Genomic DNA, 22,873 nt, shown 5'->3' with positions numbered 1-22,873 from the left:
TTTAAACATTACCAGTGAATACAAAGTGCTTACTAATCTACGATTACCACCCGGCATGTGATAATTTTAGTCAATGGTGGTTAGTCAACAGTTAAACTGCTCACGTCTGGTATGTATGGTTGATGCTTCATAATGCTGGAATCAGTGGGCCATCAAATGCTCTAAATGCGTCTTAGAAAATTCTAATATTTCTCCAGAGTTTCTTTAAATTAGGGATGATAGTTTTCAAGTTCACATCACATGATTTTCACCTTTTTTTTGGTTCCAGGCAGGCAGCGGAATCTACCCGGTGGCTGTCAGCTCAAGAATACTTAATCCTGTGGCGCCCAGTTATGTGGCAGTAAAGGGAGACCTCGAAGCCGCGTCACCTGCTGAGGCAGTCCTGGTTGCATTCTGCCTCTACTTCATATTTAACTATGACTACCATCACCAGTTCAGCCGCAGATTCATTGCATTAGAGTACTTATTTGATCTAAAACACTCAAATGTGGAGTTACGTGCAACACATTGCTTTCAAACCTAAAAGAAATTCCAAAAAGTGTTTCTTTTTTTTAAAAGCCTTTTTATGCAGGTTTAGGAAATTTTTTTTATGTCGTTTGTTTAAAGCTTTTTTTCACATAAGGCAGGATGGTTTATTCTGAGCGTTGCCGAAGGCGAATGATATTGCTTTATAGACACATTTTTTGTAATTTCCAAAATCACAGCTTTTTGCTTTGTGCATCATTGGCATACTTAATTTATTTCAGTCTACTTCATACTCGGTGCCTGAAAGCATTCGAGGGTTGTGGCTCCATGTTCACATTGATTTGTGATTGCAAGGTTAAAATACGAGATGGTTTTTAATGGCTTGCACGGTTTAAATACAAGATAGTCAAAACCAATTTTTGCGATTCATTTGATGGGGGTTAGATCTCTTTGGCCTTCGCTGTAGTTTGTTGCAGCTCGTTAGCAGCAGGAAAGACAAGCCCTTTCTTCTTTCCCCCTTAGAAAAGCAAATCCCGGACTCTGTTTTTCTCTACACCAGCCTTCATTCGACTACTGTGGATAGGACGGTCATGGGGTACTGCTGTCCTTGAGTTGCAACACACAAGTCATTGCTAGTCGTGTCTCGGCTTGCATTGATGTTTGCAATATGTGTGACACAGAATCTATGTTATGTCACAGTGCTTTCGTTTTGATTCTGGTTTGTACAATACTCAGTGATTTGAGTTCACCCCGGTGAAGCTTCGCTATTTCAAGCGGTGTTCCAAGCATTCACTGTTACTTTCCGGGTAGACATTGATTATGTACTTTTTTGTGATAATTTTATTGACTGTCGCGAACTATAGAGCCCCGAAAGTGTTGGTCCAAATGTCTTTAATGCGCTTAGTGGTTTCATCTTGTAACTTTTATAAGATGTCTAGCCATGCCATTGATTTTTATGCCATTTTGTTTGTGACAGCCACAATAAAACATTGCCATTTATTTTCAGAACTAGGCCGTCTTCATCTATTATAAGGCCCACCATTGAAGCATGTACTATCACGCCCGCAAAGGGCCATAGTACCTTTCTTTAGGGGGTAAAATTGATTCCATCAAGTCTACATTTAACCTGTAATAAAGTGGTCAACTGGGCCAGTTGGTCGCTGTTATACATGATGGGGAAAACACCTTTGAAAGCGCGGACTAGGAAGAACAAACACGACAGAACAGCCCTGTCCTGTCGTGTTTGTTTTTGGTAGTCCGCGTTTTCTGAGCTGTTTTTTTCATCGTGTACATTTAACCCCAAGGTGGATCATAGTTCCCTCCATAATGGGGTAAAGTTGAAACTAGGGGCGTGTACTATTGCCCCCCATATGGGATAACTGTTCCCTATATATGGAGCGAAAGCCAGCCCTCTATAGCAGGTGCTGTTGTCTCCAAAAATAGGTAAAATCAGCGCCCTCAATTATGTCGTCTTACCTCTCAATATGATTGAAGTTGCCCCCTAAACGACGTAAAGGCTGACCTTGAAAGGATGCACTTTTAACCCCAAAAGGAACTAAGGTTACCTCCAAAAGGAGGCAATGTTGCACCCTAACCCAGGGGGTAAGTTCGCACCCTCGTTGCAGGGGTTAGCGTTACCTCCAAAAAGGGTTAGCCCTGTGTGCAAATCGCTTACCCCCTTAAAAAGGGTACTACAGCACCTTTTTTTTTTTTTTTTAAGAGTGTGGTTAGGGGCAAACGGAGCTGATTACTATCTCCCTCGCAGATTTTGGAAAGCGTTTGAAAGCTACCATCGGCATTCACCATACGGCATGGTAAAATTGACACGGCTTCAACATATTCGCTCTTTGTACCCGTTTTTTTTTTTCGCCTTGTTTCTGAAGTTTTTTGCAGATGGCGAAGCTTTCTATATTCTGTTCACTCTTAAGCTGAGACTGCCGCCATACCTACAAGCGCGAAGTATCCCACGCTCCTGGCTTTGAGACGTGCATTTCTAGCGCGAGTGTTCATTCTGCGGAAGAACGCTTTAAAGCAGCAACCTCGAGCTCTCGTGCTTGTGGCATCGGCTGCATTCTCAACCTAAGAGTGAACAGAATATAGACGCGTCATGATGTTCTCCGTTCTGCTTCTCTTGTTTTCTTCTTTTTGTTTCATTGTTGTAGCCGGCGGAGCTCGCGCGCGCACGTCTTGAACAGCCGGTTGCGCTTCAGTCACCTTTTTGGATGATAAATGGGAGTAACATTAAGGGCGGGATTCCGTATACAATGTGACCTATCCATCGGCCCGTGCAGCCATCACCCTGATTATCGCCATCATCACCACCGTCCCCGATAGCTCGCGCTGCCCCCTCGGGGCAGCGCCCGGGTCAGTTTAAATATAAGCATAATTAAAACCGGTCGTCAAGCCTCTGTCTCCTTCACAATAAATATAAGGTATCCTAGTGAGGATTAGTCAGCCTTTCAAGAACAATCGAAAACCGTTCCACACAGCGCTAGGTGACGGAGCATTAAACACTTAACCCATCTGTGATTCCCGTCTCTAATACTAAGGCCCGTTTGTCCATGTCTTCAGCACTGCTCCCATCGACGCCATCATAATTAGGACACACATAGAAGATAGCATTTCTGGTACAACGTGCAAAATCACGGGCCCAAACGTCTTCCTGCAGTCATGGAACTTGTACGAAACATCAATGGTAAGAAAATGTGTTATCTTGAAGAGAATCACTAAAATGTTACAGGAGCAACCCATGTGTTGGTAACCAAATACACAAGGTATTCCACGTAACTTGAGCTAAGGTTCACATATCTTTGGTGCATTTTAGAAATACGAAACCAAGCGAATAAATATTTTCATTGTTTGGAGCGTCAGGCTATTTTTTTATTTTTGCCAATTAAATAATTAGTTTTTCTTAATGAATTAACCTTTTTAATATTTACTTTAGAGCAAACGTTCCAGTGACAAATATGCAGAGCGTCCCCAGAAGCATTCAATTAAGTGTGTTTTTTTTATCAAGATACCTAGAATTTTTCTTTCCTTTATGAGCTTCGAAATATTTTTTTTAATTATAAAAAAAGTGTTACTTTGAGCATGTGCACGTTGTATTGCAGTGCTCTCAGCCGTGGCTTCAATATACCATGCATGAATGCTAAATAGAGCCCTGTTGACTGAAAGCTGTTTGAGAAATTCGCATTTTTTTATAATTCGGACATTTTTTTTTGAAGCCCGGAAGAACGAACCTTGTTAGAGGTTTCTTAAATAAAACCACTGAATTCGATGTTTCTGGGGACGCTCTACAACTTTGTCATTTGAGCTTTAGCTTAAAATTGAATATTTCAAAAGTTAATTGCTTGGTCTTAATTAATTAGTTCATTGGAAAAAACACAACAAATATATTGACTCGTTAGAAACAATGAACAAAATTATATGTTTGCTTTGGTCTTCCTAAAATGCACCGGAATATTTCTAAATCTTGGCTCAACTTATATGGAATACCCTGTATATGCAAGACTATACTCTACAGGGCCGACACCATCTAGAATAATCACAGCCTGTGCACTAAACCTCTGACGTCATCACGGTGAGATTGAGAGAAAACACAAATTGGAAACGGGTGCTGCGTCAGCGCTCGGCGAAGCCTCGTGTCCAATCAATGCATTGAAGGACCTCTGGCACCGGGCTCGGGTTCACTTGTGCCATCAAACAGTGGTGACGTTCTATGGCGGAGGGGGAGGTCGCTCGCAGGCCTTGATTGATCGAGGTGGTGTTGACAGCGTATTCTAGATTACCGATCTTTTCTGCGGTCGAGAAATGAAGTTGTCTCGCTTCAAGGAAATATAATTTTCGTTTTTTGTCATATAACAGTTGGAAGTACACCACATGTCACGAGGCAGAATATAATACTGTATCGCTTTGCTTCCTGACTCCAACTCAGCTAAAACTCTTTCTGTCTCTTCTTGACGTTTAACGTGTGGTGATCTAACTTCAGGGTTTGTCCAGTGGGTTTCCCACGAAAAACCGCCAAACCTCCTTCACGTGTTCTACGATTTCAAAATTTATATTCAACCCTATTATTTCGGGATGCACGGAGCGCTTCTTCGAGTACGCCAAAGTGACTTTCACACTTGGTTGTCCTCAAGAAGCTCAACCCTATGTATACTGTTTTAAGCTACGTTGCCAAGGCTAGCGCCGCCTCCAAAGTGATTCAGCCCGGCTGCTGCCAGAGCAATGGACGTTGCTTCGTCTCTCGTCTCATTGTCACCGCTCGCGTGCGAAGTGGACGTTTTCGAGCACTGCGAAAGTCACGCTAGCCTTGCAACAGATCCAGAAAAAGTTTACGAGGAGTGTAGTTGTGTTAAAGAGATACTTCTGTAGGCACTCCTTACCGTTCCATTATAAGTTCCCGGTCAATTACTTTTATTATTTTCTCTTCGTTTATTCTCATTTACATCCTGCCTACTGCGCATTTAGGCATTATGCAACGGAAGTGTGTGTGTGTGTGTGGGGGGGGGGGGGTCACATAAACAAGTGCGTAGAAGAAACAATTTAAAAAAAGCAAAGAGAAGAACAACATACAAACTTTATACTTGAACGCAAGTTTGTATCGTTCCGTAAAAACAGCACCCTCTGGAATTAAAACTAACTCTCCTTGAAGTAAATTGCAGTCATGACTAATCTGTACAAGGCATAAAAAAAGTACAAAACTAAGTCTGACAGCAGAATTTTTTTCTTTTTTTAACGTGAAACGTTCTTTCACTGGGTTTTCGGCATTTCGTTAAGCCCAAAAATGAAGCCTGGATAAAAGCGTGGCCGCGAGGCTCGGCTCTGATTGATTCTGACTGCAAGAAAAAGGGCATCGCTGTAAAAAAGCACTTCCGCCGCATGGGAATCGAGCCCAAACCATTTCGATCGTTAAGCGAGTGTCTTTCCAGCATGTCACGACACTCTTTTTTTCTTTACTACCGGTTTCTTAACATGTAAAATCAAACGCAAGGACACAAGCATAAAGCGAGGCAAGCTAAAAGTAAATGGAAGTTAAAAAGTCGAGCCAACGTTTGGCTAGCTCTCAAGTTCTAAAATTGCCTCATCGACAGCAGCACTTGGATGTTCAGGAGTCACTCAGAAACGCAGTGCTGTGTGTTCCTATCTTCGACGTTTGTTATTACACCTTCGTGGAAGTACTCCCGTGCCTCACATGCATCGCTGTCGGCATAGCGCACGGCCATTGGAATACTCCAGATACTATGTGTTGTATCAGCGATTTCCTATTGTACGCTGGCCTAGCCATGTATCAGCATTGGGGAGCGCACTTTAGCGCCTGCTGTGATAACCAGCGACGCCGGGTAATCTTTTATTCGTTTTTACCTATATAAAAAGATACGCGAACTGTATGTACAGCAGATGCTGTCTGGAAATAAACTTGTTGAAACAGACTGCGTTGGCCTATGTAACAAATGGCGACGAGGATGGTATTGTGAAGCCAGACCAGCCAGACGCAATGACGTCCTCCCTAGGAAAGCTGGCAGAGTTCTGCCAGGACACAGGCAACATCGACATCTATCTCGAAAAGTTCGAGCTGTTTTCAAGTGCCAACAGAATTGACGCCAGTAAGAAGTTGACTGTCTTCTTGACAGTACTAGGAGAAAAGGCTTACGTGACGCTACGCAGTCTGCTGTTGCCGAAGACGCCCACCGAGGTGAGGTACGAAGATGCGGCGAAGGTACTGCAGCAGCACTACGCTCCGAAACCGTCCGTGGTTACCGAGAGGGACCACTTCTATCGGCGACACCAGGAGCCAAGTGAAAGCATCCCACAATTTACCGTGGCACTGAAAAGACAGGCTTCGACGTGTTCCTTTGGAAACTTCCATTAGGACACTCTTTGAGACCGGCCGATTGCCGGAAGACGGACACCATCTGGTGCCGTCTTCTTGCGCAGCCGGACAACGAGGTCAATGCGAGCGAGCCTGCAACATCGTCACTGCCATGGAAGCAGCACAAAAGGACACCAAGGACATGCTGGATGACACCGCCACAACAAGCTCCGAGGTCGTGTAGAGGCACCGGGGCTTCGGCAAGTCACGCAAGCCGGCCGCGACAAAGCAACTAGGAATAAGCAGCGAGACGTCAGCCGCCAGAAAGGTACCTGCCAAGAAAGACCAACCAAAATGTTCACGCTTGTCATAGATGCGGCCGACAACATGCGCCTGTAAGTTGCCCTTTCTTGAATAGCCGCTGCTTTGTGTGTTCCAAACCAGGGCACGTAACCGGAATGTGCAAGACAAAGGTCGTGCCCAAGGTTCAGGAGAGACTCGAAGAGAAAGACTTGCTTGCGAATTGTAAAGCGAACAATGCTAGAAGTCCGCCTCCCATCGTTGTTAGGCTTACGTTCAACGGTAAAGAAACTGCGATGGAATTAGATACCGTCTGTTATTATTATAATGTTATAATGTCAGAAAAAGGCGTTGCCGAGCATTTCCCAAATAAGGCATGCCGGAACGAAGATGTTAATCTCGGAGTGTACAATGGTACTTCCATTGGCGTAAAGGGAGTTGCGCAGGTCGAAGTTAGCTATGGAAATGAAACGTATCACTTGCCACTCGTAGTTGCTAGACAGGAAAACGGTGCTAGTATGCCGGCTCTTCTGGGTCGTGGCTGGCTCGCGAAAATTAAGATAGACCTGCATGACGCTGTGCAGAATCTAACCGAAGTTGCGCTTAAAGTACCATCGCGGACAATATGAGCTGAAACAGCGCTCCGCCCAGCGCACTGTGCTACCTGCGCCGCCTGTCGCCTTGCTCCGCGCACACGGCACAGACTGGGGCCGAGATAAAATCTCCCTTGCGCTCGCTGCGCCACTGCGCTCATCCGGCAGTCTGCAAGTGAGACGGCGGGTGCGACAGCGGGCATGTGTGTAGTAGGGCGGGGAAAAGGGGGGGGGGGGGGGGGGGGGGGCTAAAGATTACACTTGTTGTCCCTCTTTTGGAATTGATCTATTTTACTCTATCGCCCAGAATCACGTAGAAAAAACGCTGACTGGGGAAGAAAAATTGTTGAAGTTTCCTAAATTGCAGCTGCGACTACCGTTTTTGAAAGCCACATCAAAATACCTTGCAGGTTGTTTTTGTTTGATTAAGTGCAAGCCCAAAGTAAGACATAGTTATATATAGGCTAAAATCTGTATGCCGGATTTAGTCCGGCTCCAAGGGATTTACTTTTTTTTTTCCTTTTTTATTGTCCACAGCTCTTTAGAAAAACGGTAACCATACAAGTTACTGAGAAGGTGTTGCCATTTTGATTAATATTAAATCGTTCAAAAATACGATTTGTTTATTAATGGGCCCACGTGTTTGTTTCAAACAAAACAAGTTGCTGACAAGACACCAGTTTTTTGTTTACAAATTCCTAGTCTTAATATAGTGGGACAACCAGTCATATATTTGCTAGGAGAAGGAGCCTGAAACTTCATCGAAAGAATATTTGCAGAGGACAAGGTAAGACACCAAAGGTTATTAGTCGGCGTGGCAGTTCAAGTGCAATATACAAGAAGGTCGGGATCAAGGAGGCACCAGTGAAACAGTGTGTCGCAACCGTAGCATCCAGCTTTGTTCCAATCGGCAGAAGTTCGATTCAGGGGGTCCTGAGGCTCAGTGAAACTTACAAAATAATTTAATACGGCGTCATTTTCCCCTGACATGTGATTGCGGCTCTCATCATGTTTGATAAGAAATCATAAGGCGCGGCAACGAACTCTGGCTCAGCCCGAAGCCACTCCCATTCACCTCTCATTGCTTTCCACAATTTGTGGTCAGTGGCGCGGTGGAGGGGACGCCGTGACATGGCTACCTTGATGCGCCTCCAAATGTGTTTGATGATATTCAGATCGGCTCCTTTTGGAGGCCAAGGCAGCTTCGTCAGGCAGCGTCCCTCAAAGAGATACGAGCGTGACAACGCATTTTCTACTTCGGCGCTTTCTTGAAATTCACTGAGATGCATGTCAGCTGAAAACGTGAACATTGAGCTACACGGCACGCGCATCGTGATGGTAGTTCCGTCGGCCAATATTTTCGCTAGCAGACGGCCGGAAGAGCTCAGCGGCGCAGTGAGCGCAAGTGAGAATTTATCTTGGCCTTCAGGTGCGCCGTGTTTACGGAGCGATGCGGCAGGCGGCCCAGGTAGTACCGTGTACAGGCCGGATCACTGTTTCAACTCATATTGCACGCGATAGTACAAGCGGCAAGAAACACAGAAACAGTGAAGGCACAAAAATGCCTAAAAGAGCAGTATGCTGACATGTGTGAACCCGGGTATGGAGCTATCAAGGGCTTCAAAGGTAGCCTTAGGTTAAAAGCCGACGCAAATACCGTTTTTTCGAAAGGCGAGACGAGTTTCATATGCTTTGCGCGAGCAGGGGGAAAATAATTGGCAGACTTAGGAAAGGCGGGTGTCATTTACCGGGTCAGGCACAGGACGTGGGCTCTAGTAATTGTGCCGAAAAGTGGTTGCAAAGAAATAAGGATGTGTGGGGACTACAGAGTAACGGTGAGCCAGGCCATTGAAGTGAACCACTCTTCTTTACGACTTCCTGAGAACATCTTTACGACCCTGGCTGGTGGAACCGTGTTTACAGTTTTGGACCTCTCTAGGGCCTACCTACAGCTCGAGTTGGACGAGGGAGCGCAACAGCTGCCCCCGGTAAACACGCACACCGGCCTTTTTAGGTTTTTCTAGGTTCCAGCGGTTACCATATAGCGTAGCAAGGTGCACCCGCCATGTTACAGGCCGTGATGGACAAGGTTTTACAATGCATTCCTGGTGCTGCCTGTTACTTGGACGACGTGCTGATTGCTGGCGTAGACCAAACAGAGTGCTACAGTCGCACAGAGGAAGTGGTAAAGGCGCTGAGTGAACACGGCGTCAGGGTGAACGCAACGAAATGCAATTGTTTTCAAGAACACGTTCAGTAGCTGGGACACGAGCCAGATAACCAGGGTCTGCATCCTACAGCAGACAAGGTGAAGGCCATTGGAGGTGCGCCAAAACCCAGTAATCTGACATGGCTGAATGCATCTTTAGGACGCGTAAACTTCTACGCAAAATTTTTGCCAAATCTCGCAAATTTGCTAGAGCCTCTCCACCAGCTGCTCCGAAAGGGCAACGTATGGAACTGGTCGATCCAGTGTGACGAGTGTTTTATACGATGTAAAGAGCTGCTCAGCCGCGACTTGGTTCTAGAGCTGTATGACGTGAAAAAAGAAATACACATGACGTGTGACCCCTCTGTGTATGGTTTAGGTGCGGTTTTGTCACACGTGGTCGATGGCGTAGAAAAGCCGATAGCGTTTACGTCATGATCTATGACTCTAGCAGAGCGTAACTATGCACACATTGAAAAGAAAGCGCTGGTCATCCTCTTTTGAATAAAATTGCATAAGTATCTGTCTGAACGAACCTTCACCGTAGTAACAGAAAGTCAGCCACTTGCGGTGATCTTCGGTGCAAAACACCATACCAGTGCAGTAGCGGCTGCTAGAGTGCACCGTTGGGTCATATACTTGTCCAACTATCGGTTCCGCATTCGGCACAAAGCTGGAAAAAAAAATTACCAACGCCGATGGCTTGTCCCGTTTTCCGATGTCTGAAACCGCCGATGACAATGAGGAATTTTTTTTACTTTTTAACTGTTAGGGAACTGCCGATAACCGCCAAAGTTATTGAACGAGAAACCCCGAAAGACGCGATCTTAAGTGCAGTGCGCGAAACGACGTGGAACGGTTGGCCCCGATCTGTTAACGAACAGCTTCAGCCTTTCTTTGTTAGGCGCTTTGATTTTTCTGTAGATGACGGTTGCTTAAGTTGGGCCAACAGAGTGGTGGTATCACAGCCTTTGCAAAAGGAAGTTGTGTCTTTGCTGCACGAACAGCATATTGGTATTACCAAAATGAAGGCACTAGCCAGCTCCATGGTCTGGTGGCCAGGAATTGACAGCTGTCGTAAACAGAGTGTGAGACAGTGGGACATCTGTTAAAGTGTTAGATCAGTGGGGCAACCAGCACCCTTGATCCCTTGGAGGTGGTGTACGAACAGCTGGGAGAGAGTACATCTCGACTTTGCTCAAAAAGAGCACAACATGTTTTTTGTGGCTGTAGATTCCTACTCGAAATCGGTAGAGGTAAAGATCATGAGCTCTACCACGGCTCAAAGGACGGTGGAAACAGTGCGGTCATTGTTTGCAAGTCATGGTTTACCATGTGAGGTAGTAACAGCTAATGGGCCGCAAGTCCGAGCAAAATAATTTGAAGATTTTTTGTCAGCTAACGGTGTTAAGCACACCCTCACGCCGCCGTATCATCCGCGGTCTAATGGTTCAGGAGAACGCGCAGTATAAACTGTAAAGCAGTCGCTGCTGAAGCAGTCGTTAGAAGACAAAAGAAACAGGTTACAGGAGCCTTCAACACGAAGTTGATAACTTTATTTTTGGGTACCGAACGACTCGACATAACTTTACTGGGAAAACACCAGTAGAATTATTTTTGAAGCGTAAGTTTCGCACAAGGTTATCCATCTTGGAACCAAGTCTTGAAGCCTAAATTATGGCCAAATTGGAGAGGGTGGTGTGTCAAGCAAATAAGTGTCGTGACCTGCCACGTGTGTTTTGCGCTGGTTATTATGTTCTTGTACGTACTGTCTGCGGTGAGATCATGAAGTGGCGCCCAGGAAAAATTGTTAAAGTCCGCAATGACGTGCTTGGTAATTACACGAGGACCACCGTCGGCATTCCTCACTCAAGCATGAGCATGATGATGAAGCGCGTGGTGACACTGAGTTGCCTCATGCCAGTGATATGTGTGAGACTGAATTTCATGTTGCATTTCCTGAAAGAGCTCCATCGTCAGGACTATGTGATGACGCGCCGGTGCCTAGGCGAAGCACGCGCGTGAGACGGAAGCCAGAACGGTTGGTGTGCGAAAAACTGTAGAATTGTGTGAGTGTGTGTGTGTGTGTGGGGGGGGGGGGTGTATCAGCGATTTCGTATTCTACGCTGGCCTTGCCATGTATCACCATTGGGGAGCGCACGTTATCGCCTGCCGTGATAACCAGCGCCGCCGGCTAATCTTTCATTCGTTTTTACCTACATAAAGAGATAAGCGAACTTTATGTAGAGCAGATGTTGTCTGGCAATAAACGTGTTGAAACAAACTGAGTTGGACTACGTAACACTATGTAAACATAATAACATGATCAGGTCAAAAGGCATGACATCCTTGTTATCAATCGTCCAAAACCTAATCGTTTGAAGATTAGCGGCAAGTCACTTTTTAGGGTACATTAGGAGACGCCGCAAAGACGAACGCCGTCCCAGTACTCTAGAAAGACATGCTCAAGAGTCCCCGTTTTTTTCCAGAGGATACAATGGACGCCACGCGGAACGAGCAGTTACCTCTCTTCCAGGGATATTTTTACCGGTGTCGTAGGTGTGCGTAGTTTAAAAAAAAAATGTGTTAACACCGGGAAGCACGAGTATTTTTCTTGCGCTTTTAAGGACACCATGTTCATGGCCCGTGCTAAACAGCGCCTTATACATGGGCGCAGGAAAATCAACGTCGCACAAATCCTTCGAGAATTGTATCTACGTATCGCTCCATTTAAATATTTTGAAGGGAAACAAGCTGCAAGAAGGTGACCCCATGCTACCACCTCTCGAAGGTAACCGCGTGAATGCCCCCTTTCACACACGAGGAAGAAATAACAAACTCGGGCAAAGCCCGCCCCATTTTCACGTTGCACACTGTGCGCAGAAAAAGCTAATTAGCATAGCGAAAAAAAAAGCAAACGATCACCTATTTGACGCAAAAAGAGGTCTGACAAGCTTCATCGTCCCTCGCGAACTCTTAGAAAAAAATTTGTTGTTGTCATGCGTTTCCAAGATGAGTCACCAACAGACGCGGCAAGCACTCGGTACGATTTTGTGGGTAATTACGCGGGGACATTCAAGGAAAAAAAAAGTTGGAAACCGTGCCACGCAAAACAATTGATAGACCGTTTCCTTTCCATTTGTCAGCTTTTTCCGAAATACTTTACTGGAGCGGTTACCCGCGTCACATTCGCGAACGCGCTGTTTAGTTGAAAACCACTCCCCATGCCAGAAAGCGAGGCATTTGTCCCAGTTTACTACACTTCGAATGAAATCGTAAAAAAACGCTTAACACTATTGAGAACCTCGCCAAAACTTTCTTGGTTTGAAGAAAACAGTGCAATGTCTTCTGCATACGCCGAAACACGCACTTTTGAAGAATGCAGCTTAAACCCACTCATTATTAACTTTACATTTACATTATACAGAAGAGATAAAAGAACAGCATACGGTAGACGATCAAATGCTTTTTCAAGATCCACTTTAAGCAAGGCTATAGGCCATGCATAGCATCCCAAATCTACAGGACATTCTGCGCTATATGAATATTGATAAAAATTGTTCTGCCGTTTATGGCACATTTTTGGCTTGGTCCAACTAACTGTGTAATAACGCCTTGCATCCTTCTGGCAAAAATCTTCATCAACATTTTATAATCGACAATGATTCAACTAAATGGTCGATATGATTTAACTTAACGAAGTTTAACTATATCATCTGTTTTAGGCATGAGGACGGTATAGGACGATAAAAAGGATAGGGGAAGGACATTTAGATTAAAAGCTTCATTAAACACTTTTGAAGAAAAATGACACTTTATCATTAAGCTTCATTTAAAACGCCGCACTGAGCCCGTCAGACGGAGGGGACTCTTCCGGATCAAGAGCTTTAATCGCTATCACTGATTCTCCTGTGGTGAAAGGTTCCGCTATAAATTATTTAACTTCGTCGTCTATCCGGGGCAGCAAAGGCGAAAAATTGTATTCAAACCGCTCGATGTTCGCATGGTTTTACGCAAACAGGGCCCTGTATGTATCGAAAAACGGCCGTTCGATTTCTGCTTTCTTGCTGGGGACTGTCCCCTGCCGTTGAGTTTCAGCAATCTCATTCTGTCTTGCGTATTTTGTCTTCGGTGTCCTGAGCTCGCTTTCTGAGCATCTCTCCTTTTATCAGCTTATCTGCTCTGGCTCGCAGAAGTTTACTTTCAAAACGGTTATTGTCTAACAGCTCTTGCTTTTCTTTCAAGGTTGATATGCCATCTCTTAAAGCACCAGGCACTCGACATTCTTCTTTTAGAAACATCTTCAAGTTAGACCGCATTGACGCGGCATTTTTTTCCTAGCTCGTTTTTCATTAGAACAGCTCTCCCGAGCGACATCATCTTAACGTCCTGCTTAAAAGTTACCTATCGCAAGCCATACCCCTTAGCATTTTCCCCCATTTCGATACGTGCCACCTCGGCCTGGACTTGTGACATAAAACATTATTCTTTCAGAAGATTAGCGTTAAGTTTGCATAATTTCTATCTAAAAACATTTCTAATTTTATAATTTTGATTTTAACTCGGATATGAAGCTGAAACGGCGGGCGCCGACGCAGACTCCCAAGTCGAGTGGCGGGGCGCGTTTGGCTCACGTATTGATAAATGGCGTCGGGAGCAGCGTCAGAAAGCGCGGTGCAGCCGGCCAGCAAATGAAAGCAGACGACAGATTTTAAGAAAAAAAGGTAGTCACATGTGACTACCTTTGGGCTGGTAAGAAGTTGTCCCAAATGTAACGACCCCTAGGGTAAAAATGGCGACCCCACACGTAGTCAGAAAGGAGGTAGTCAAATTTGACTATCCCCTAAATCGACATGGCTGTCGGTTTGCGACGCTCGAATTCCCCGGTAAGGCCTATGTAATATATAGGCCTTATTGAACTATATATATATATATATATATATATATATATATATATATATATATTTATATATATATATATATATATATATATATATAAACATAGCCGAGGTTTTTTTTTCTGTGCTGCCTTTGGAGAACATAGAAACCCTCATCATATTATTTTAATTTACAAAATTGAAAATATGTCCTGTTAAAAATAATTAAAACTTTTAAAACAAACGAGTAGGTACTTTTAAAACATTGTGAAAATGGAAATCTGAAAAGGAGTCTTTTTCCAGCACTTGACTATCAAATTACAATAATTATAGTAAAGATACAACGTCGCAGCCTTTTGATTGGCACCATTGAATATGAAACAAACTAATAAATTGATATGAAAACAGGAACATTTAACAAAAAAAAAAACAATATTATGTATGCGTGGGAAACTTGCTAAATAATCAAAACATGCAACACTGCAGTCATTTCCCCATTCTAAAAAGCAAATTAGCTGAAAATATGTATAACACAAAAAGGCAAATGATTTACACCAAGCAAGATATTGGACGAAAGCACCAAAGTTTTTACAATAAAAGAAAGTAGGAGGGGGTACCCAAAAGTAACTAGAACGATCTTTGTGAGGACGGTGCGTTCGTAGTACAAGCATCCTCCTCTAGCAGCGCTAAGCGGCACCCTTCTCGAGTCATATTGCCGAGCGCCGTCGTCTTCTAAAAGTATAGCGGCATGTTGTGAATTTTTCCCCAAGCGCTTCAAAATCTTTCATCATTTCTTTGCACTGTCTGACCTGAAGGACCGTCCACGTTCACAAAACGATTTACTTTTAAAACTTTTCATACGGGCGAAGAGAAGAAGTCACACGGGACGAGGTTCTGAAAATTCGGGAGGTGGAGAAGCAGTGTCATGGCCATTTTTGCTAAAAATACTGTTGCACTGACAGGGCAGTGTGTGCTGAGGCATCTTTGGGATAAAACCATCATTTCCCCTTTCCCTCACATCAGGGCGTTTCTGTCTTATTGAGTTTCGCAAGTGTCGCAAAAATTCCCAGGTAAAACACGTGATTAAAAGTTTCAACAAGAGGAAGAAACTCGGAGTGAACAATGCCTAAACTTTTCTATGTCTTCATCAGTTGAGGAGGTTGACGGTCGTCCTGAACAAGGTTGGTCATGAATCAATATCCCACCGGATTTAAAGCGAGAAAACCACCCATAGACTTGGGATTTCTTATTAGCGCCTTCTTTGCAAGCTCTTTGAAGCCTTACAAAAGTTTCCGGCGGAGTTTTTCCTAAAAGAAAACGAAAGTTTACTGCCACATAACGTTGTTCATATCAGACAATGCAAAAAAAAAGCGAGGAATGATCTTGAAGCGCTTGGAGAAAAATTTCGCAGACAATGCCAGTCGGCAAACTCACTTTGCCAGTCGGCAAACTCACTAAGTGCCGCTAGCTGGCGAAGCTGGTACTACAAACGGCCCGCCCTTCATGCACATACTTTCTAGTTCTGTATCTATTCACATACACGCTCGTTTTCAATTATAAATTCATTTCGGTTAGTTTTGCGTCCACCCTCGTATGATTCACTGTGCCAAAAACTTTCGATATATGCCATGTTTAAAAAACAAAAAGATGGCATCAAGTAAATTAGTCACAAAAGGCCTATTGCGAAATTGCTTGGTGATCTGACAGCATTGAGAACGTCGCCATTTTAATGTTTTCAAGCGTCATGGTACCGAAGCACGGTGGAGGCACTGGAGAGAGCCGGACGGCCAGCGTGCGACGGTGCAGCAGCTGTGTTTTCCGCCTTCTGCAGCTACCATGGAATGTGGACGAACAGTTTAAACAACCTACCGCAACTGTCTGACAAAACTCTTGGAGGCCTGTGCATGCTGGTGACAACCTTGTTGAAGCAGCGGAGCAAGTCGTACGCTTTTGCTGTGAAAGCTTACACACTGCGAGTTGTCGCTAGGATGTGCACAGGCCTCCGAAAGCTACGTCAGACAGTTGCTCTAGGTTGTTTAAACTGTTCGTCTAAGGCAGAAAACGCAGCTGCTGCGCCATCGCACACTGCACGTACGGTTGTCTCTGATGCCTCCACCGTGCTTCAGTACCGACAACGCTTGCTAACATTAATATAGCAACGCTCTCAGTGTTGTCAGACTACCAAGCAATTTGGCCTAAGGTTCATTGAAATGAGGCAATTTTCTCTGTAATAGACTATCATGAGCTTGTCAAGCAACATCGGTGAGAGTGTGTGCCCAAACAACGTCGGACTTTGATAATTGCTGCTGCAGCTACCATACTCCGTGCACCTCTAAGCTGAGACTGCGGTGGAAGCTACGTCCTTATTAGACCAGTCATACGCCTCTCTTTCGCTACGTCATCACGCTCCCGGCCATATGGGTTTGGATTTGGGCTAGTTGGTTGAACATGTTTAGGGGTTAAAAGCGCTAAAAACGACGGACGAGTAGGAGAGACTGTGGTGTGTGTCTCTCCTACTCGTCCGTCGTTTTTAGCGCTTTTAACCCCTAAACATCCCGGCCATACCCCCGCACAAAGAGCCACGTCAGCAGTGGCATAGCCACTTGTTTTTGAGTGGCGGGGCAAACCAGAACCTCTCCCGTCCCACCTTAGGACCGGGCGGCGCGTTTCCAGCACGCAGGCGATAGACCCAGCAAGGACGCCCAAGCCGGATTGGCTGCTCGGCAACGCGCGGTAACATAAATTTCGGATTCGGACAGCGCGTGCATCACTCGGGAGCGCGTTAACCCTCCCCCCCCCCCCCCCCCCCCCCCCCCGACCTGCGTTCACGCCGCTTCGCGGCGACAGTATGCGGCTGCTAATTACAAAACTCTTAACCCATTTATCCACCCCCGTACATGCCGTTTCGCGGTGTCCAGCCGGCAGCCCAAGCACCGCTGTCCCCCAATGCAGCTATGGAAATGGAGTCCCATACCAGTTAGTTCCGTTAAGTTTCGTCGATAACATTCGTGTTTTTTTTAAGTATTAATCGTAAAAAATAAATGTCGTAAATATCGCCAAATTTTCTCAAAAAAACAAAATGTTCAAGAAAAAAAGAAAAGAAAAGTAAGCCCACACTGCGGATTGAACCCGCGTCCGCTTCCGTGCGAAGCAGTCGTCTTACTACTAAGCTTCACTGCCCATATTATTTTTTTTTCTGAATTGAACTTTTATTTACATGTATATGAAGACAGTTAATGTCTATTTACATGTGAATGGAAACGGAAATAGATAGCGCACAAAAAAAATCTCTATACACATGTCATGTATGATTAGCACTTGGCGTGAAATATTCATGACTTCGATGATAAATACACAGCACACTTCGGTATACTAACGAAACCAGGTGGAGGGTAACATTGGAAAGAGACAACCATCTCCTACTGCTGCTGCTGCTGTTGCTGACATCTTGGTAAAATATTTGACCTATCTAATTTCAGGTGAACAGCTGAGACTACGCACAATTTCTTTCACTCCTCATTCCTGCTGATACTGAGTATTTTTACAGTGGAGGTGTTAAGGGCTAGTTTCCCCAGGATCGTGTCCCCCGCAAAAATGAAGACACCGAAATCTGGACACCTACCGCTATCTATGAGCGACGGCAACTAGCTCCGTATCTGGTTACCGCCGTCGCATATAGATCGCGGCAGCCCTTCCACTCTGGCTTGCCGACTTGCGGCAGGCCATTACTTTCCATTGTACATCTCCGCTGGTCTTCCTTCTTCACCAAAATGGAAAAGCTGAAAGTTTTTTTTTCTTTTTTGACTACTGTGATTGAAATACTTTTAAAAATCGCCCATGAAGGCTTGGCCACGCCCCTTTCAGTGTTGACCCTTGTCTTCTACAAACTATAAGGCCCCAAGACTACAAGTGTATCAAGCACACTATCAAGATGATCCGAAATATGCAGATAGCGTACATCAAATTCTTTCTTTAGCGTTCTTTTAAACACATCCCAGAAAAATACGGCATCTGCACGAACTACAAATGCATGTGTAAATGTTTCAGTCGTCTTGCACATCCTACAGTCCGTTGTCCAGGCTACTTATATGCCTCCGGAGGCAAGCCATTCCTTGACCGGTACAGTTCAAGAATGAAAGCGAAAGAAGAATGTTTTACATTTTGACAGTATTGGCCTACGCTTAACTCTTTGAACAAGTCCATTTTACTATTCAGGGGGAGGGGGGGGGGGGGGGAGATCATAAGGAAATAATCAATATAACGGCTCTTGGAGCAGCGCTATCAACAGCCTTTGTACCATAGAGTTATCATAATAAACGCTAGAGGCTCAGCTAGCGCTAGTGTCTACGGGACTTCCGGTTGCAAATTGAAGCATACAGCATGCAGTCTACTTTTCCAGGCTTCCTGTGTATTCCTTAGGAAAACGCAAATGAATTTTGCCTCGTCGCCGGAAAATAACATTAATAAATTTTGTTATTTCGATTGTGCAGGATAGTATGCACCTTTATTGGTATTGTGAAAGTGTAATTTCAGACCCAAACCTCTGTTCCATGGCAGGTATGTAGAAACGAGCGAGATTCTAAGCAAAATAACAATCGAAAGGAATGTAGAGTGTTCAAAGTTCGCCAGCATTCCGTTGGTGTTTATATATTGCTAATATGCCTGTCCTATTACTATATGAAAATGACCCCTCGTGCATCTTTACGAGTGATTAAAAAAAATTTCGAAACGTAAAGAATAAAGTACGTGGGCTACGAAAGGTGTGTTTTCTTATTATTTCCTATGTTGGGCAGTTTTTATCGCGCACCTGTTCTCTGGCTTCCCTCTATTTGCAAAGATTTGGAGCGCGCGGGTGATGATTTGAACACAGAACAAGCCTCTTCGCATATATTCATGAGCAGAAAGAATAAAGCAGTACTTATTAATTGGAAATCGAACTATTTTATGTGACTTTCAAATTATTTTGATCGTCTGCAAGCACAAGGAGTTACTTAGTTACTTATCCCGTGTTACTCCGTAGTTCTTGCCGTCTTTCTTGGTTTTCCACATGTCCTTCGTTCGTTTGGCACGTATATACCCCATGCTGGAAGGCGCCGACGCCGTGTTCGCGCTAACAGTGTCTGACAGTACACATAAATACATATACGAAGCAGTTTTAGCACCGTTTTTCATGCCACGATTTTAAAATAAAAACGCCGTAACTGGCCAATTATTTCATCTGCGTGTCTGGCAAATGTTCTAATGTGCCTAGTAGGTACGAATTATTCGTGATATTTGCTCTTATAATCGAGCGCAGCTTTTTTCCGGAGAAATGCATTACCGGAAGTCAATTTCTGACTGCTGGCTGTCTGCTTCAATTTGCAACAGCACACTAGCGCCAGTTGAACCTCTAGCGTACATTATAACAACTTTATGCTTTGTACTAGGCATCCTTTCGAGCACGACTCCAGGAAGCTTATTTCAAATCTCGCCTTCAAGAATTCTAGGGTATCAGCCACTTCTTTATAAAAGCCTCGTAATGTTTTTTATAATATGTGTCTCCTGTAATTCGTCGTTTGAATCGAACTATTTCGTCAAAAATTATTTTCTTGCAAGTTTCGAGGAACGGACGTTGTGGTTCCCGATACTTCCACCTGGCAATTAGATGCCTCATAAAAATGTGACATAATCCAAGACCCCCATCTTCGATCGAACGAAACAAATTAGATCGTCTCATGGGTTCATATGTCGACTTCCGTATAAACGTCGCGAACACCCTAATTAACATATTAACCGTCACCCGCGAACCGTATATGATCTGAAGGAGGTAAATAAGTTTTGACGGGAAGATGTTACGCACAGCAACTCGACCGAAGATTGATAGATATATCATACTCCACATGCGAGCAGCCGATTTAACTTTAGTTCCGACACTGTCCCACGTTAACTTGGGTTTGTCCATAGGACGCAGGGGAACACCCAAAAGCTCTGGTTTCTGAGTTGACCATGTGATGTCCACATACCTAGACGGCGTCTTTTCCCACGTCCCGCACCACGAACCAGAACTTTTTTCCCTGTTCACTGCGGCCCCAGACGTCGCACATAAGTCTGAAACACACTTCAATGCTTCTTGTGTGCTAGGCTTATCAGAACACAGAAGCACCAAGTCGTTCGCGTAACCTAGAATTTTCACTTCACAGCTGCGGAGTCGAAATTCTTGCACCTTTCTGTTGTTCATGATATCTCTACAAAGTGGTTCCAAATGTAACTCAAACAGTAGTGGTAAGAGGGGACACCCTTGACGTAAAGAGCGTTGCACTTGAATTGGTTTTGAAAGAGATCCGTTAATAGTTATCTGTGTCCTTATGCCTTTATCACATAGCTGTGCACCTTTCTCAATTTTATTGCCTACCTAGATATCCTTCAAGATAGAAAAAAAACGAATGCACGTTCTCCTCTATCTCTAAGATAGCGGCCGCTTCGTTTGTTTGTTGCCATAGTTTTAAAATCGACCGTACAATGTGCAGATTTGTTTAAATATTTCTTCCTATTATTGAGCAAGTTTGGTGGTCGCCAACGATTTCAGATATCACACTTTGTAGTCGACCCGCGATTAGTCTGGCGGAGATTTTATAGTCGCAGTTCAGAAGGCTAATTGGTCTGTATCCTCCAACCTGTTGTAGCTTGTTAGATCTTTTGACTTCGGGATTAGTATCATGTGTGCTTTTCTGAACGATGGTGGTAAGGAACCACTTTCGTAACACTCGTTGAAGACATGAAGAAGAATTGGGGCAAGTTCCTTTTTCCACTTATTGTAGAAACTGGCCGGTAGTCCGTGCGGGCCTGGAGCCTTTCGGCTTTTCATGCTAACAAAATTTCTTTCAATTTCCAAAGCGTTGAAATCGTCGTTTAAACTTCTTGTCGCCTCAGTATGAAGGGTCGGCAGCACAGCTATTATTTCGTCCATTCTGGGGTCTGTAAGTTTGGTATTTCGCGAAAACGTATCCTCGCAAAAGAGCAGGGGTGGCCAAACCGCGGCTCGCGAGCCGCATGCGGCTCTTCGCTGGTCCAATTGCGGATCGCGGATCCCTCGTAAGGGGACCCCCCCCCCCCCCCCTTTCGCCCCTTTTTGCGTTTCCCCAGGAAAAAAAAAAGGATTTCAAAATAAAGCACACTGCAGCTTGCACTTTGACAGCCTTGTACTCCCATACGTACGGTCGTACAGCCTTGTGCCCCCATACGTAGCGTCAGACTCTGAACAAAAGTTAAATTTCTCCTCCCCCCCCCCCCCCCCCCCCCCCCGCGGCTCTTATTCTTCGTCTCATCCTACGATGGACTAAAGGCCAAACCTACAGGCAGTCAGGTCCATTCACGTTCCACGATAAACTATGACATGCTTAACATGGATTAAGGATGAACGAATAATGCTCCTCATCAAAATGCGCTGCATCATTTCTATAGCTTCGACACTGCAAAGAGCCTGTATGTCGTGGCTTTCTTTGCAATGTAAAATTGATGAGTCACTCAGTAACGTTCACTGGAGCGAAATACCAGCCAATTTCTAAGTGGCTCGTGATTGGATCTGGTGGGTCATAGCTTTTCCTTTAGTCCATCGTAGGGTGAGACGAAGTGTAGAAGTTCCGTGGTTTTGTTTGCGGCTCTTAGGCCAGGCCAGCCTGGCCACCCCTGTAATAGAGTATAAACGCATCTTGAATATCGTTGTCCTTTGACAATTCTTCCCCATACAAGTAAAATCTACTTTTTTTAAGTACTTTCGTTCCGCGTGTAGATAGCAATTTGTTGGTTCTTCTGCTTCGATGACTTGCAGAGTTTGCGTCCTCTCAGCAGCCCTCCTCCTGTATCGTCTCTCGTCGAGCTCTTCAGGTTGTTTTTGTTTTTAGGTTTTTAATGTCGTTTTTGTATTCTTCGGGATGTAGGCTGTCGTGAGGTTCGTGATGTGGTAAAGAAATGATAAAAGACACGAGGATGCGTTATGGTATAATTCACATTGCACTGTAGAAATATAGAAAAAAAATATTTACACAACTATTTACACCACTTCAACAAATATTAAGGTTCGAGTGTCCCCTAAAAAGTCCCTCGCTCACGACGTTTCAGTCCTTGCGGCGTAGCACCCGTGGTAGCCGATGATCAGGGGTCTACGACGTCAGGGCCGAGGTCCGGACGTAGTGACGAGGCAGTTGACCGATAGCCGAAGGCTTGAATCAGGCCCCGTACGCCGGTGGCAGCCTATGACCAGGTGTCCGCCAAGGTCTGGGCCGAAGGACGTAGCGACGAGGCAGTTGGGCGTTGGCCGAAGGCTTGAGTCAGGCCCAGAACGTCTGTGGCACGGAGTAGCAGCGGGTGTTCAACTGCGCCACGCATTCAGTCTTGTCTACCTCCGGAAGGTTGGCGCCCGGACTGCGTGAGAAGTGGGTTGTGGGTCGGGTCTCTTGACGTCTGGTCACGCCGACGAAGGTCCGGCCTGGTCGCGTCTGCTCCGTCCTTTGCCAACCGCCCGAATCCCCTCTCGCGCTCTTCCCATGCCCCCACCTCGTCTTCTTCTTCCTCGTCCTCTTCGGCTGGTCGCGGGATCGCTCATCACATAGGCACTCTAGATGGTACAGTTTCGAAATAC

At 44.9% G+C, this 22,873-nt stretch overlaps 1 protein-coding gene across 1 annotated transcript in view; it reads left to right on the top strand.

The window, feature by feature from the left end:
* Positions 1-6,521, top strand: part of LOC120844417 — a 31,568-nt gene extending 25,047 nt beyond the window's left edge. Inside the window, exon 5 of the mRNA XM_040216207.1 lies at positions 6,338-6,521. Within this exon, the coding sequence (XP_040072141.1) occupies positions 6,338-6,521 (184 nt within the window). The remainder of the gene's footprint in view (positions 1-6,337) is intronic.
* The last annotated feature ends 16,352 nt before the right edge of the window (positions 6,522-22,873 follow it).

This window comes from Ixodes scapularis, unplaced genomic scaffold (assembly GCF_016920785.2).
Source record: "Ixodes scapularis isolate PalLabHiFi unplaced genomic scaffold, ASM1692078v2 PGA_scaffold1__304_contigs__length_218370807, whole genome shotgun sequence".
NCBI lineage: Eukaryota > Metazoa > Arthropoda > Arachnida > Ixodida > Ixodidae > Ixodes > Ixodes scapularis.
The sequence above is the reverse complement of the archived record's forward strand: the minus strand, read 5'-3'. Positions and strand labels throughout refer to the sequence as shown.